The sequence below is a fragment of the Lissotriton vulgaris genome, chromosome 6, assembly GCF_964263255.1.
Source record: "Lissotriton vulgaris chromosome 6, aLisVul1.2, whole genome shotgun sequence".
Lineage (NCBI taxonomy): Eukaryota > Metazoa > Chordata > Amphibia > Caudata > Salamandridae > Lissotriton > Lissotriton vulgaris.
The window spans coordinates 1,700,585,513-1,700,599,180 of NC_141694.1; the positions used below are offsets into that span (position 1 = coordinate 1,700,585,513).

At 45.5% G+C, this 13,668-nt stretch overlaps 1 protein-coding gene across 1 annotated transcript in view; it reads right to left on the reverse strand.

The window, feature by feature from the left end:
* The window catches only part of GPATCH2 (G-patch domain containing 2), a 568,925-nt gene that overhangs the window by 359,462 nt on the left and 195,795 nt on the right, over positions 1-13,668 (reverse strand). Inside the window, exon 5 of the mRNA XM_086927907.1 lies at positions 11,550-11,623. Within this exon, the coding sequence (XP_086784033.1) occupies positions 11,550-11,623 (74 nt within the window). The remainder of the gene's footprint in view (positions 1-11,549; positions 11,624-13,668) is intronic.

Sequence of the window (13,668 nt, forward strand, 5' to 3'; positions counted from 1 at the left end):
GTTCATCACGGAGACGTGGATGACCAGCACATCCGCCCCGAGTGTGGAACTTGCAGTCCCCAGAGGTTTCAAGATTGCTAGGGTTGATAGGCCTTTGGGCAGAGGGGGCAGACTAGCCGTTATTTTTAAGGAGGGGTGGCTCTTCGCCTCTGAGCAGCCCGCTGCGGATGCTGGGGGTGAGGTTCTCCACTTTTCCCTTATAATTTCCCCTCATTTCACCTTAGGAGGGTCTTTGATTTACAGGCCCCCGGGCCAGCCTAGTCATTTTATTGACTCTCTAGAGGAATATATAGTGCTAAGGGCCTTAAGTTTTCCAAAATTTCTTTTGGTCGGCGACCTAAATATTCATGCTGATGCTCTTGACTCACCTGAAGCCCGCAGGCTTGGCGAAGTTCTCGACCTTGCACAGCTCAAGCAATGGGTGACTTCTCCGACGCATGTGGGAGGTCACCTTCTTGACTTGGTCTACTCAAACTTCCCCATTAAGACTGTGAGCGTAAAAAAAGTAACGTGGTCTGATCATGACCTGGTCAGGTTCGCGTGGGAGATGGTGGAAACTGGTCGAGCACCCCCCACGAGCCACACCCAAAAGGTCAACCTGCCCGCGTTCAGAAAGGCCCTATCTGGAGCCCGCCCGAAACCCACTGTGGTTTTGGATGAAGCGGTCAGCGGGTTTAATGAGTGGGTGCTGCAGGCGGCTACTGTATCCACTAAACACACTACCGTGTCCAGACTCCGACGCTCTCCCTCCCAACCCTGGTTCTCCCCTGAGCTGAGGGAGCTGAAACTAGGCTGCAAAAAACTGGAACGAGCGTGGAGATGTGGGTATAGCTCTGAGGCCAAGTCCGTCCTGCGCACAGCCCAAAAAGATTATTATGCCGCCATTAAGGTAGCTAAAGGGAATTATTACGCAGGGCGTATCGCCAAAGCAGAAAATAATAGCAGAGAGATTTCCTCTATTGTTAAAAATGTTGTATCCCCTGTTGCTGATGCTGCTATTCTCCCTTCCTCTGCGCAATGGTGCGAGGATCTGTCCACCTTTTTCATCAGCAAAATAGCTAGGATTCAACAGGACCTACTCTCGGCGCTGCCCATGGACTGTTCAGCGGCTGACTCCTGTTCCACACAATGCCCGTGCTCTGGGCAACAGCTTATGAACTTTGCGCAAGTTGCTGAGTTTGATGTACTGCCTCTCCTTCAGTCTCTGAAATCCGGCTCTCCCGTGCCCAGCCCGGGTGCTCTCGGAGGTGGCGGAAATTGTCTGTAGTGAGACCACTCAGATAGTGAATCTTTCCCTGGCTTCAGGTGTGGTTCCTCTCAGTTGGAAACGAGCCAAACTTCTGCCGCTTCTGAAAAAAACGGGACTGGACGCTACGGTCCCTGGGAACTATCGTCCCATATCCCTTTTGCCAGCACTCGCTAAAATCTGTGAGAAAGTGGTTCTTCAGCAACTGGAGAGTTTTGTTGAAACCTCCAATGCTCTTCATCCAGCCCAATCTGGTTTCAGGGCGACCTATAGCACTGAGACTGCGCTGGTGGAGATGACGGAGTCTATCCGGGAATGTCTGGACGGAGGCAGCAGAGCGGTCCTGATTTTATTGGACCTCTCTGCTGCGTTCGATACCGTCCCTTACGAGCTCCTCCTCGCCAGGCTGTCTGCTATTGGTATTGGTGGGGGTGTTCTGGCCTGGTTGTCCTCATTTCGGATAGGACACAGCAGGTCTGGATGCCGCCCCACGCCTCAGAGCCTAAACCACTCCTCACGGGGGTCCCTCAGGGATCTAATCTTAGTCCCCTACTGTTCAACATTTACATCACCCCCTTGGTTTATTTAGCGGAACAGTATGGGGCTAAGATTATAGGGTATGCAGATGATACTCAGCTGCTGTTCACCTGGCCAGGCGACAATCTGGATACTTCAGCAGTCCATTTGTGTTTGTCCTCAGTTTTTCGCTGGTTAACCTTGGCCCAGCTGAAATGCAATGAGGACAAATCCGAGGTGCTCTTTTATGGTTCCTTCCCCCCCCTGTTCAGGAATACGCTGTGGCCCCCGAACATTCCCAGCCCCAAAGAGATGGGGGCCCCGCGAAAAACCTTGGCATCTGGTTTGGGGAGGACCTAAGATTCGAGGACCATATTAAGAAGCTCTCGGGAATCTGCTTTGCCACGTTGAGAATGCTTCGCAAATTCTTCCCATTGCTCCCTAGGGATGCCAAGGAGACTGTTGCTCGGGCTCTCATACTGGCAAGGCTGGACTACGCGAATGCCCTGTTTAGTAGCATTCCGGCATACCTGGTTAAACGCCTGCAAATTATTCAGAATGCTGCTGTCCGTCTCTTATTTAGCGTCCCAAGATGGAAGAGTGTGCGCTCTGATTTGCGTACTCTTCATTGGCTCTCCGTATCACAGCGCATCCTGTTTAAATCCTTGGTGCTCGCGTTTAGAGCAATCCATGATCAAGGCCCTGCATATTTGAGAAAGAGATTTGCCTTCTATGCCCCCGCCCGAACCCTCAGATCATCTACTCTGTTTAAATTGTCTTTTCCCCGCTTTAAGCGAGCCAGACTAGGCGGTCAGTCGATTGCTGTGGTCGCGGCTCGTGCCTGGAACGCTCTCCCTCTTCATCTGCGCTCCATGCAATCTGTTGCTCAATTCAAGAAAAACCTGAAAACCCATTTGTTCAGGAGTGTAACCTAAGTTGTTTTCTTGCTGTTCTTTTCTCTGCCTCCTCCCATTCGCGCCAGGATACTCCCAAGTAACGGAGCGCGTTACAAAACGGTTTATACATACATACATATACATACATACATGCTTCATCATCTGGACCTGCTCCTTGTTGGGTCGGCGCTGCAATACCCAACGGGAAACCAGGAAGGGGCTCTTTGTCGGAGATCTTTTGTTCCTTTGCCATATGATGAAGTGGGGGGGTGTGGCCCGTGAAGGTGTAGATATGGTAAAGTGCACTGAGTGCGTTAAAAGAGGTTGGATATTCCAAATAATGTTTTATTCTGGTTGGTAATCCACCTCTTTAAAAACGTGTAGAGTGGCAATTTCCCTATGGAGGGGGGTGTCAGTTGAAACTATGCTAATCTCTTAGGGTCGACATGCTTCTTGCCTGCTGGTTGCTAAATACTGTGGCAATTCTTCAGGACCGGTTATGTGAAAATTGAAAATATCTACACTAAATGGTGCAGCTAATTGCTAACTACCATAGTACAAACACTACATCAGGTTGCTCCAGTAGTGCTCTTTGAAAATCTAGGGAGACGATATGCAAAAGGATTGTCAGATCACATAAGTCCTCCTCTATGATATTGTGAATATCCCTATAATTGCATGCTGGTAACATGCAACCTCCTCATTCATTTATGGTAAATAACAGTGAGTAAATGTGATTAAAATCCCATGGTACAACAGGTGGAGGTAACATCTGGGTGTGATGATAAACCCTGAAAGCATTAAAAAGGCATGCAGTTGGAGGGTGTCCAACCACACATCAGAAGACATGATAACATGATCTTTCTGATGGATACTCTACCTAACCACAGATTCCTCACCTTGCGAATATTCTCCAGGTGTCAGTCTGGAGCCTTTAAAGCAGAACCGTTGCACGCCAATAGGTGGCATTGTGCAGCTGCAAGCCAGCGTCATTCCAGAAGAGACAAGTGAAGGAGCTTATTAGCGCCATCCATGCCCGCTGACATCAATTGCTTTCTTAGGCATGTCTGTGCCCTCAGATGCAGAGCCCACTGGGAAATTGGCAGACCAGTGGTCAGATCTCTAGAGTGGTATTTTTTTAGAGGAACAAGAGTCTAGTTCACTTAATGGGAAGTTGAGTGGGTGGGAGAGAAACCTTAGAGTATACACCAGAAAGACTGTTACCGAAGGTAAGTAAATTGTTTTTCTGTTAGATATTTCTAATCGCAGATTCCTCACCTTGTGAATCGATATCATAATAGTACCTCCACAGGCAGGAGATCTGTGAAATGTCTCATTCCAATAAATCCTGCAGGACCAAGCAGTGAAAATGCACATCTCAATAGAGCTGACTGTCGAGGCAATAGTGGTTTGTGAACATGTGCACTGATGAGTAGGTAGCTGCCTGACAAATATCAAGGGCAGGCACTTTGTTTGCCAATACAGTGGTAGCAGTTTTGGCTCTGGTGGAATGAGCTTGTTGATATTCCAGAGGCTACTTCTCTACCAATGCTTAGCAGTTCTTGATGCAGAGCACAAACCATTAAGACATGGGCAACTTTTGCACTGCCTTGCCCTTATTTGTTCCCCCCCCCTCAGAAAAGCCAACAAAGAGGAGATCGTGCACCCAATGTTCCTTGATGTGATCAAAATAAAAACAGCGCTCTTTTTGTGGCCAAACAATGGAGTCTCTCTACTTCTTTTGAGGGATGAGGCGGACCACAGAATGCCTGTAGTGTGATACTCTGTCTGATGTCAAACGGTATTAACTCTTTTGGCAGAAACTAATATTAGGTCCTCAGCACCAGCTTATCTGGGAAGGATATTGCATAGGGTGGTTGGACAGAAAACACCATGCGCCACCTCTGAGTGTAACTGCCATTCGTGGTCTGCTAGGCATTGGCAACTGAGTTCGTCCACCCTGCCGTTTAGAGATCCTGCAAGGTAGGTTACCACCAGAAAAATTCCTTGGCAGTCCAGCCACTTCCAGAATTGTAGAGCCTCCTGGCATAGTACCCAAGAACCTACCCCGCCCTGTTAGTTGCAGTATCAGATGGCAGTGATGGTGTTTGTGAGCACATGCACGAGCCTTCCTCTGATGGTTTGTAGGACGACCTTCAGAGCAAAGTGAAATTGCCTTCTACTCAAACAAACTGATGTGAAGTCAAGCTTCTGCAGAAGACGAGAGGTCTCCATCTCTCTCAGATGGCCTCCCCATCCCAGAAGAAATGAATCTGTCACCACTGTCAAAGCTGATTGGGGTAAGGAGAGTGGGCTGCTACAAAATCAATCATGGTCCAGAAGTCACCACTGCAAGTGCTTTGCAGTCTCCTCTGAAATATAGATGCAAGCTGACAGATTCCCCTTGTGCTGTGCCCACTAGGACTTCATGTGCCATCTGGCATGTGTCACCAGCAGGATGCAAGAGGCCAGCTATCCAAACAGCCTTAGTTATGCACTTTTAGATCCAGAACAGAGACAGAAACATCAGAATCATAGCCCAAATGTTGAGGAGTCTCAGCTATGGAGGAAAAGCACAAAACTGTACTGTGTACAGAATGGATCCAATAAATGTGAGCATCTGTGAAGGAGTCAAGTGTGATTTTGGCATGTGGATAGTGAACCCCAACGATGTTAGGAAATTCACTCTAGTCTGGAGGTGGTTGACCACTGCCTAGGGCGAGTCAGATTTCAACAGCAATTCATTAAGGTAAGGAAAAACTGGTACCCACGACGTCCCAAGATGTGGCCCTGCTTTCCTTGAAACATTCAAGAGCTGAGTCCACTTTGTCGCCAAAAATGCAAAAGACATCTATTGGCATGTCCATTAGGGACACCTGGACATCCCTAGAGAAGACCATAGACTTCATCCAGGTGTGGCGCCACACTCATGTCAATCAGCTAAAATAAGCAGTCGGTAGTGTAAAAGCCAGAGCAGATCATAAATGTTGCCGCATCACAGCCATCTTGGATAGCTTGGGTCAGGTATGCCAAGAGCTCCTCTGACGGGCTGGCAAAACTTAGGCCACCATGTCCCATCGGGCTTGAGATAGAGGCCTAGAAGACAGCTGGCATTTAAATACTGCAAAGCAAGGATCATGGATAAGAAGATGCACTTGGCAAAGGTCTCTATCTATTTCGACTCACGATCAGGTAGGGTGGTGGGGAAGGTGTTAGGATTCACTTCAATGGTGAACTCCTACATCACCGAACTCTCTGGTGTGGGGTGTTGAGTAAGGAAGCCAAGGACACCAGGTTCTGGTCTAAGTTGCTGAGTGACCTGCCTATTAATTGGTGGTCGCCAACATGTTTTCGCCCAAGAAGATTTCCATGAGGACTTTGATAAATGGAAATAAAGAGTCTGTAGGTTCTTGACCAGGTTGGAGTACTTCTGTAAGAACATTAGCCTTCACATCCATAGAAGGTAGTTGTAGGTTCAGTACTTTGGCCGCCCTTCACATAATGACAGCTATGAAAAGGGCTTCCTGTAGTGGCAGAGCAGGGAGGAGAAATGTGGCAAGAATCTGGGAAGTATCCAGGCCACTGGAATCTTGCAATTTCTCATACAAATTGTTTTCATCTTATTGGTGAACAATATCATCCCCTTCATGAAAACTGTCATTGTCTAACTCAGTGCCAAAAATGTTGTATCAAGTCTGAACTCACTTACCAAGTGGTAGGGGCAAGGTATTCGAATCTGAGCCGTTGAAGGCTGGCCACGTTCCAGTGGGATCAGGGTGCGGTCAAGATCAGAGTGGATTCTGTTCTGAATCTGAGAACACAACGTATTGAGAATCCTTCTTCAGCATCGGCATTGTTGCAAAGGGAACCGGTGCAGCAAGTGATTCTGAACCTGAAGTGAGTTCAAGGGGCACAGACTTTAGCGAGGGTGGACCCACTGACAAACGTCTGATTGAAGATCCCTGTGAATCCTTGAGACCCAAAGGTATGCCAGTGTGAACTGGTAAAGTGATGAAAATGCACAGCATGACATCTGTAATGGCCTCCATTTACTGCGTTATCACAGATAGACACAGAAATTTGGGGTCCATCAGAACCAGGCTCAGAATCCGATTAGGAGCGTGACCGGATGGCATATTGATGCTCTGGAGTTGAAGAGTGGTGGGAATATGAAGATTCCCACTTATATTTCATATGCTTCTTCTTGGACCTATGCAAAGATTCTGACCGCAGTGAACATCTGCAGCGGGACTGTCTTTGAGAGCGAAAATGAGACATTCCTTTTGACCCCAACCAATCACGGTGAGTATTCCAATCTTTGGCGACATAAAGCTTCACCTCTCAGTCCCAAATGGTCTTTGGTTCATCTATGTTATGTTATGTTACATGTGCTTCTATAGCGCTCAGCTGACCCCACCAAAGGGGCGTCCCGGCGCTTTCACTCAACAGACCAATCCCGGGAGCCAAAGAACAGGGGACTTAAATACAGGTCGATAGCAGAACTATTGCGGTGGAAAAAGATACGTTTTAATCGCTCTCCTGAAGTCCATCAGGCCATCCATGCCTCGGATCTCAAGTGGCAGAGAATTCCATAGTTTTGCGGCCCCCAGCTCTAGAGCGCTTTATACGAGGGACAGTAACTAAATGCTGCCCAAAAGAACTCAACGCACGAGATTGTACATAGGGAGTCAGAATGTTACAAAGCAGGCTGGGTGAAGCAAATTTAAGTATCTTAAATGAAAGACACAGAGTCTTAAACTTAATACGCTCTGCCAAAGGCAACCAATGAAGTTTCCGAATAGTCTTGGAGATAGAACAACACCGAGGAAGCCCTAACAAAACTCTGGCCGCCAAATTTTGAGTGCGTTGAAGTCGAACAATCTCGGCTTGATTGGCGCCTAAGAACAGGGAGCTGGCATAGTCCAATCAAGATAAAATCATTGATTGGATAATCAACTCACGTGTTGCGGGCTCAAAGAACTTTAAAAGAGGTCTGAGTCTCCGTAGTAAGCCAATACATGTGTTGGAGACCTTTGTTGTATGTGACCGAAAACTAAGGGAAGAGTCCATTCCACACCTCTAAGTTCTTGACCTCAACCTTAGGCTCAGGATTCTTACCCAGCGCCCTAAGCCACCAATGTTCACCCCACAGACTAGCATTCTTACCAACTATCAGAACCTCAGTTTTACTGGTGTTTAATTGTAAGTAATTAGAGGTCATCCATTCGGACACTGCCGTCAAGCCATCTCTAAATTTAGAGGCATGCATAGTAGATTCTTCTGTCAGTGCTACCACCAGCTGCATGTCATCCGCATACGAGACGATGGAAAGATCCCATTGCTTGGCGACCGCAGCAAGTGGCTGAACATATAGATTGAATAAAGTGGGGCTCAGGGCAGAGCCCTGAGGAACCCCTTGTTCAATAGGGTGAGCCTCAGATAGAAGGGGCGGGCGGTATCCCGAAAGGATCTCCCAGACAAAAAAGAGCGGAACCATTCCAGAGCCATACCTATTATACCTGCCTCCTCCAGGCGTTGTATCAAAATGTCATATGAAACAGTGTCAAATGCGGCACGGAGGTCTAATAGGATCAGTGCCGCCGTCTGACCAGCATCCAGAATGGTACGTAGATGCTCAGTCATGGCCAGGAGGGCAGTTTCGGTACTATGTCCGGACCGGAAACCGTTTTGGGACATGTCCAGAATGTTATTGGAGTGCAGAAAGTTGGTTAATGTGGTGCTAACATGAGATTCCACTACTTTAGCTATGGGCAGTCATCACAGTCCATGGAGTCATGTTCTGACCCCAGGCACCCGACATAAGTGGTGAGGATCTGTCACAGAAATTAGTGACAGTCCCTGCACGGTTTGAACACTAGTCTAGGGAGGTGACATCTTTCCTTGCTAACAGGAAAAAAATGTATTTCTTTCAAGAAAAGCCTTGAAAGGAATAAGGAGTAGCTGTGGATTCATGTCTAAAAGCGAGGAAAGAAATTACTTAAGCGAGGACGGGTGGCTCTTATTGAATGCTGCTCCACTCTTCACTCCGGGATTGAAACGAAATTGGTGAAGAGCCGCACAAAGCCCACATGAGAGTTTCCGGATCTAGTCTGACGCCTCGGAAATATTCACAATTGTTTACTGATCACAATTTATAGGCATAAAGCACTCTAAAACAGAAACAGCTGTGTGGCAAGACATCACTTATGACTTGTTGCTATGTTATTCCCTCTTTTGCCAATAGGAAAAGAAAATAAGAAATCCGTTATCTTTCATTACATTTGCATAAAGCAATTTTTATTAAAAAGGCCAGCCCCTACTGAGTTCTTCAACACCTGAGATAACCAATAGATGCCAACTCAGTGTCATCCACAAACTGAGGCATAGGGATGCCAAGTTCCACAAAAATCTGCTTTATTTGAAGGTCACATAACATGATAGAAAACAGTTTACCAAGAAATACACCATGGGACATAAGAACTATGGCTGACCTGCTTCTCCTATGCTGCTTAGTTCCATCCATCAGCATCAATTCCCTCAATCTTAAGAAATGAGTGGCTGAAAAATGTAAGGTATTGAGGACAAATGGTCATGTGGCTTGCACTTTCACCTTTCTTGGGGTTACTCACACCACTCGGGGTAGGGTCAGTGCTCGTTACTTTCACATTGGAGAAGGAGTATCCCTGCCTCACTGATGTGGTGCTTGAGTCAATGTCCGGTAGCCTAGTATCGGTACTCACCTCTTGACCCATTTATTCCATGAATGAAATCCTCGGGGAATAAGGGGCCCTTACTCTGGATGTTAGCCCGGCAGGTCAGGCGTGACCACATAACAGTGGTAGCCTTCTTAGCACAGTGGGGCTGGTTGTGATCCTCACCGAAGGGAAGGGGTAAAGTTGTACGTAGTATGGACAGGGATGAGGATGCACATCCGCGTTTGATGCAAAATGCTACAGAACATGCAAAGTTGTGTTGAACTACTACTAATACAGTCAACATGCCACCACTAGGGGGCCAGCACCTACCAGTTGGCAAAGGAAAAGAACATGACATAGAAATATAGACATACTGGCTTTTCAAAATCGAAAGATTGGGGGTCACATGATGAACTAAAAACAGACATTTGGAAATGGAGAAACCAGAAGTATCCATTATCTTTACTGTCATTTTTTTTAACATTGAGCTACGTGATATGTTCCCATTCTTCATCAGGCAGAATTGCAACAGGTAAGATCTGTGGCATGAGATTAAAGCAGACTTAAAGGAAACTACACTGCAGCATACGTGCAAATAAAAAGCATCATTTACGTTTCAGGTGCACAAACGTGTATATTGTGAAAATAAAATGTAGAAAGAATATGATAACAACGGCCCTCGATAAACACCCAGGAATCTATCGAACGCAATTTTTCATGAGCTTGCCTGCCTAAAACTCCATAATCTCTTCATAATTTACACCAGCGGCTCCTGTCCTATCATGATTGCTATTCTTATCCGAAAACGGCACTCCCAGATCCATAACCTTTGACCTCTGCCCCCATCGCCTGTAAATCAGTGGACCAATAGCCAGGGCCTGTCCTTACATTACCAGTTCCCAGTTTGGGTTCACTGGTTTCCGGAGCCGGGCTGGGATTTGTGGCCCATTTTGGAGGCGAGCTGCAGCCTCTCTGGTGGGTTTTATGGAAGCTATTACTACTGATAGATTAACTTCACGGCTTTGATGATACATGGCTAATACGCGCTGAAAACGGCCCTTTTTCCTTCCAAAATGGAAAGTGGCGACCAGGCTCCACGTGACGGTGATGCATTACACGCCACGGGCGGCAAGTAATAGACAGCAGAGAGCAGCGGTGTAATACTTGTAATATTTTAACATCCCTTGTCAAAGGAAGCGGCCTTTCACCAGAAGCCGGTTGTTTTAGAACTGTAAGAAGTGTTTCTTTATCGATGAACGAGAGCTCGAAGCTTGCAGGCAGGCCGGATGCGAAGCCAAAACCATAACAAGAAGCACCTAGCTCGGTCATGCTTTTAGAAAGATTCATTTCCTGGACACAGAAGAACATGGCGGATGCAACCCAGTGCACAGAATGGCGACGGTGACCTAATTCCATCACTTTTAATGGGAATGAGCCCGTGATGGGAAGTCTGCTCAAAAACAGCGCTGTATCCCCTGTAAAAAGACAGACCAGGGATTCTGTGTGCTGGAAGTCCAAGCGTGACGCTTGCACACTCATTTCTCCTCGCCGCCTTCTCCAATGGCCAACAATCTGATCATAGGAAATACTACACAACCCCAACAGCCAGGATTTGCAAACAACACACACCAATTTGCCACCTGTAAACTCCCTAGAGCATTTTGCTCAATTGCCCAAAAAACCTACACACCCACAATACAATACGTTGCAAAACACAGTGACCACCAACCCATTTGAAATGGCTACAAGGGCAAAGCTGTTATGTAATGTACAAGCCACTTGTGAAGGCACACATCCATGCACTCTCTTGGCGCTATAAAGGGGTTGACTATAGCAATTGTGACAAGGGATGGCAGAAGCCAGAAGAGAATCCACAGGAATAAGGCCTGCTGTCCAAAAAAAAGACTGACTTTTTTTTTCTTGAACTGGAACATGAAAACTATTTCTCATGTGGAGGCAAAGCATATAGTGCAGAGGGTCCACCTGTAGACAAGGACTTGATTGGCCCACTGCTCCCCACTCATGCTTTTATCCCTCCTAGCCACATGGTCCATCCGACCCTGGATATGCCATTGACTGCATAATTCGATTTAATTATGTGAAAACCAGGAAGTATATTAATCCGTTCCCTGTTCTTCTGCAAGAAATGAGGACACGACTTTTAGTCCAATTATCACACATAAGTAGCACACCTACCATTGAACTTAAGTTGCTTCCAGCTTTCCTCGAGGGTCTTATGGGTATCCCATGCAGCTGGCTAAGCCTGAAATCTGTAAAAACAGGAAAGACCCACATTAACAATATGTACTATGATATTAGAAGCAGAGAGAGTCATCAATTTCTCACATGACCCACATCGTCAGCCTCACTGTGCGTGACTGCGAGCCACATCATTTGGTCCAACTTCAATGAGTCTCTTACCCTGCGAGGTGGTCATGAGGAGACAAAGTCATCACTTTACAAAACACAATATTCCATAAAATCAATGGCGACAGCTGAGATTTTAGCCAAGCGCTAGAAAATGTCAGGATTTTACTTCATCATCACCTTTTGTAGGGATTTACATTTATGCAAAACCAATATATTATTGGAAGGATTGTTTTTTGGCTCCAAAGAAATGCAACTAGTGACGTAAACAAAAAGAACCGAGAGGAACATTCCAAAAAACAAAATATCTTACTGAACAGGGCATTTTTCAAGTCTTTGAGACACTTATGATACGAAGGTTAGCAAACTGGTGATCTGGGAAGGGTGTGCACTAAGGAAAGTGGGTAGGAAAAAACACAAGGTTACCCAGGCATTATGTTTACCATAAAAAACATGGAATGTATGCCATATACTAGCCCAAGCATACTAGTACAATCTATTCTCATACAAACGAAAAACAGCATTGGCTAAGTCGATAGGTAGCGGTTTTATGTGCCAATTAATGTATGCAGAGCTAGCAGCTCATTGGAGGAAGGTTAGTTCTAAAGTAATCCCTCGTGCACACTAAAGTAATCCCTGGAGAGGAGGAGGGAGGATACACCAAAGCAGCCAAACGCATCAGTGCTACAGCGGTCTGAGCCTAGACGCTTGAGAAGTTCTCAAGCCAAATGCTAAAAGAAGATGGCTGAAAAAAGGCAGTCGTGAAAAGGCCACTCTATTTACATTAATCCAATGCACACATTGCAAAGGACTCATTCAGATACAACACGCAACTGACAGAGATGAGGGCAACAGTGGTGGGAAAGAAAAATTATCAAGTAAGCCATGTTTATCACCCAGCTTGTTGACAAAAGAAAATATACACCCAACATAAGCAACACAATACTCCCGGATCTAGTTTTTTTCAATTACAGACATATTTGCAACACAAAAATCCTTAAACAAAAAAAAATCTGAGGTTGGATTATGAATCTAGCCACAGAACTAAAAATAATGCGCTGAATTTCTAAAGGATTTTCCAGATTTACATTAGAGATATGTGTGCACAAAAGTTTTAGACCTGCCCAACTACAAAAGCAAATCACTAAACACGAGCGCATACGTAACTCACCTGTGTATAACCAACTCACTCAGAGTTGTAGTCTAAATGACACCTCACCAGAGTGCCAGATGAGTGGCCAAGCAAAACCCATATACATGTGTTGAACACCCACTCGCATTTAAAAACAGCTTCTTCCCTTTTCAGCACGTATAAATTGCACCTTTAAAATCCACTGCTAAAAGCCAACTTCACACTGGAAAGGAAGAGGATTTCCAAATTTTAATTTTAAAAAATTGCCATTTATCCCTGCACGCCAATTATGACCCTTTTCTCTATACTAGTCTACTTTCTATTTGGAGGTTATGCATCTTTCATACAGTACGATTGTAACATATTTCCGAATTCATTTAATACCTGTGACACGAAATAATTATTGATTGGTTTTGTTGGGTTAATATTATGGTGACTTATTTCATGTATAAAGTTTTCTTGGACTCTGTAAAAACTGTTACTGCAAAATAAAATAGAAGTTACAATGAAAAAAAAAATCTTATTTCCTAACCATAAACATGTGTCATTTACATAATGCATACATATGAACATTTAGGCTTAGACAAACAGGGGCACGTTTTATTCATGAACAACATACACTAATTACTATTTATTACAACAGTATTAAATTACACTTGTTTACTTCGGAACAATGGGCGGCTGACTTAAGCAGTGTAACTTACAAACAAATATGGATTCATCCTGACCGACTTAATTGAAACAGGCTGCCGTGACCGATACTCGGTATTCTTTAGACGAAATGGAGGCAGTTTTAGCTTTCACCAACCCGCCTGA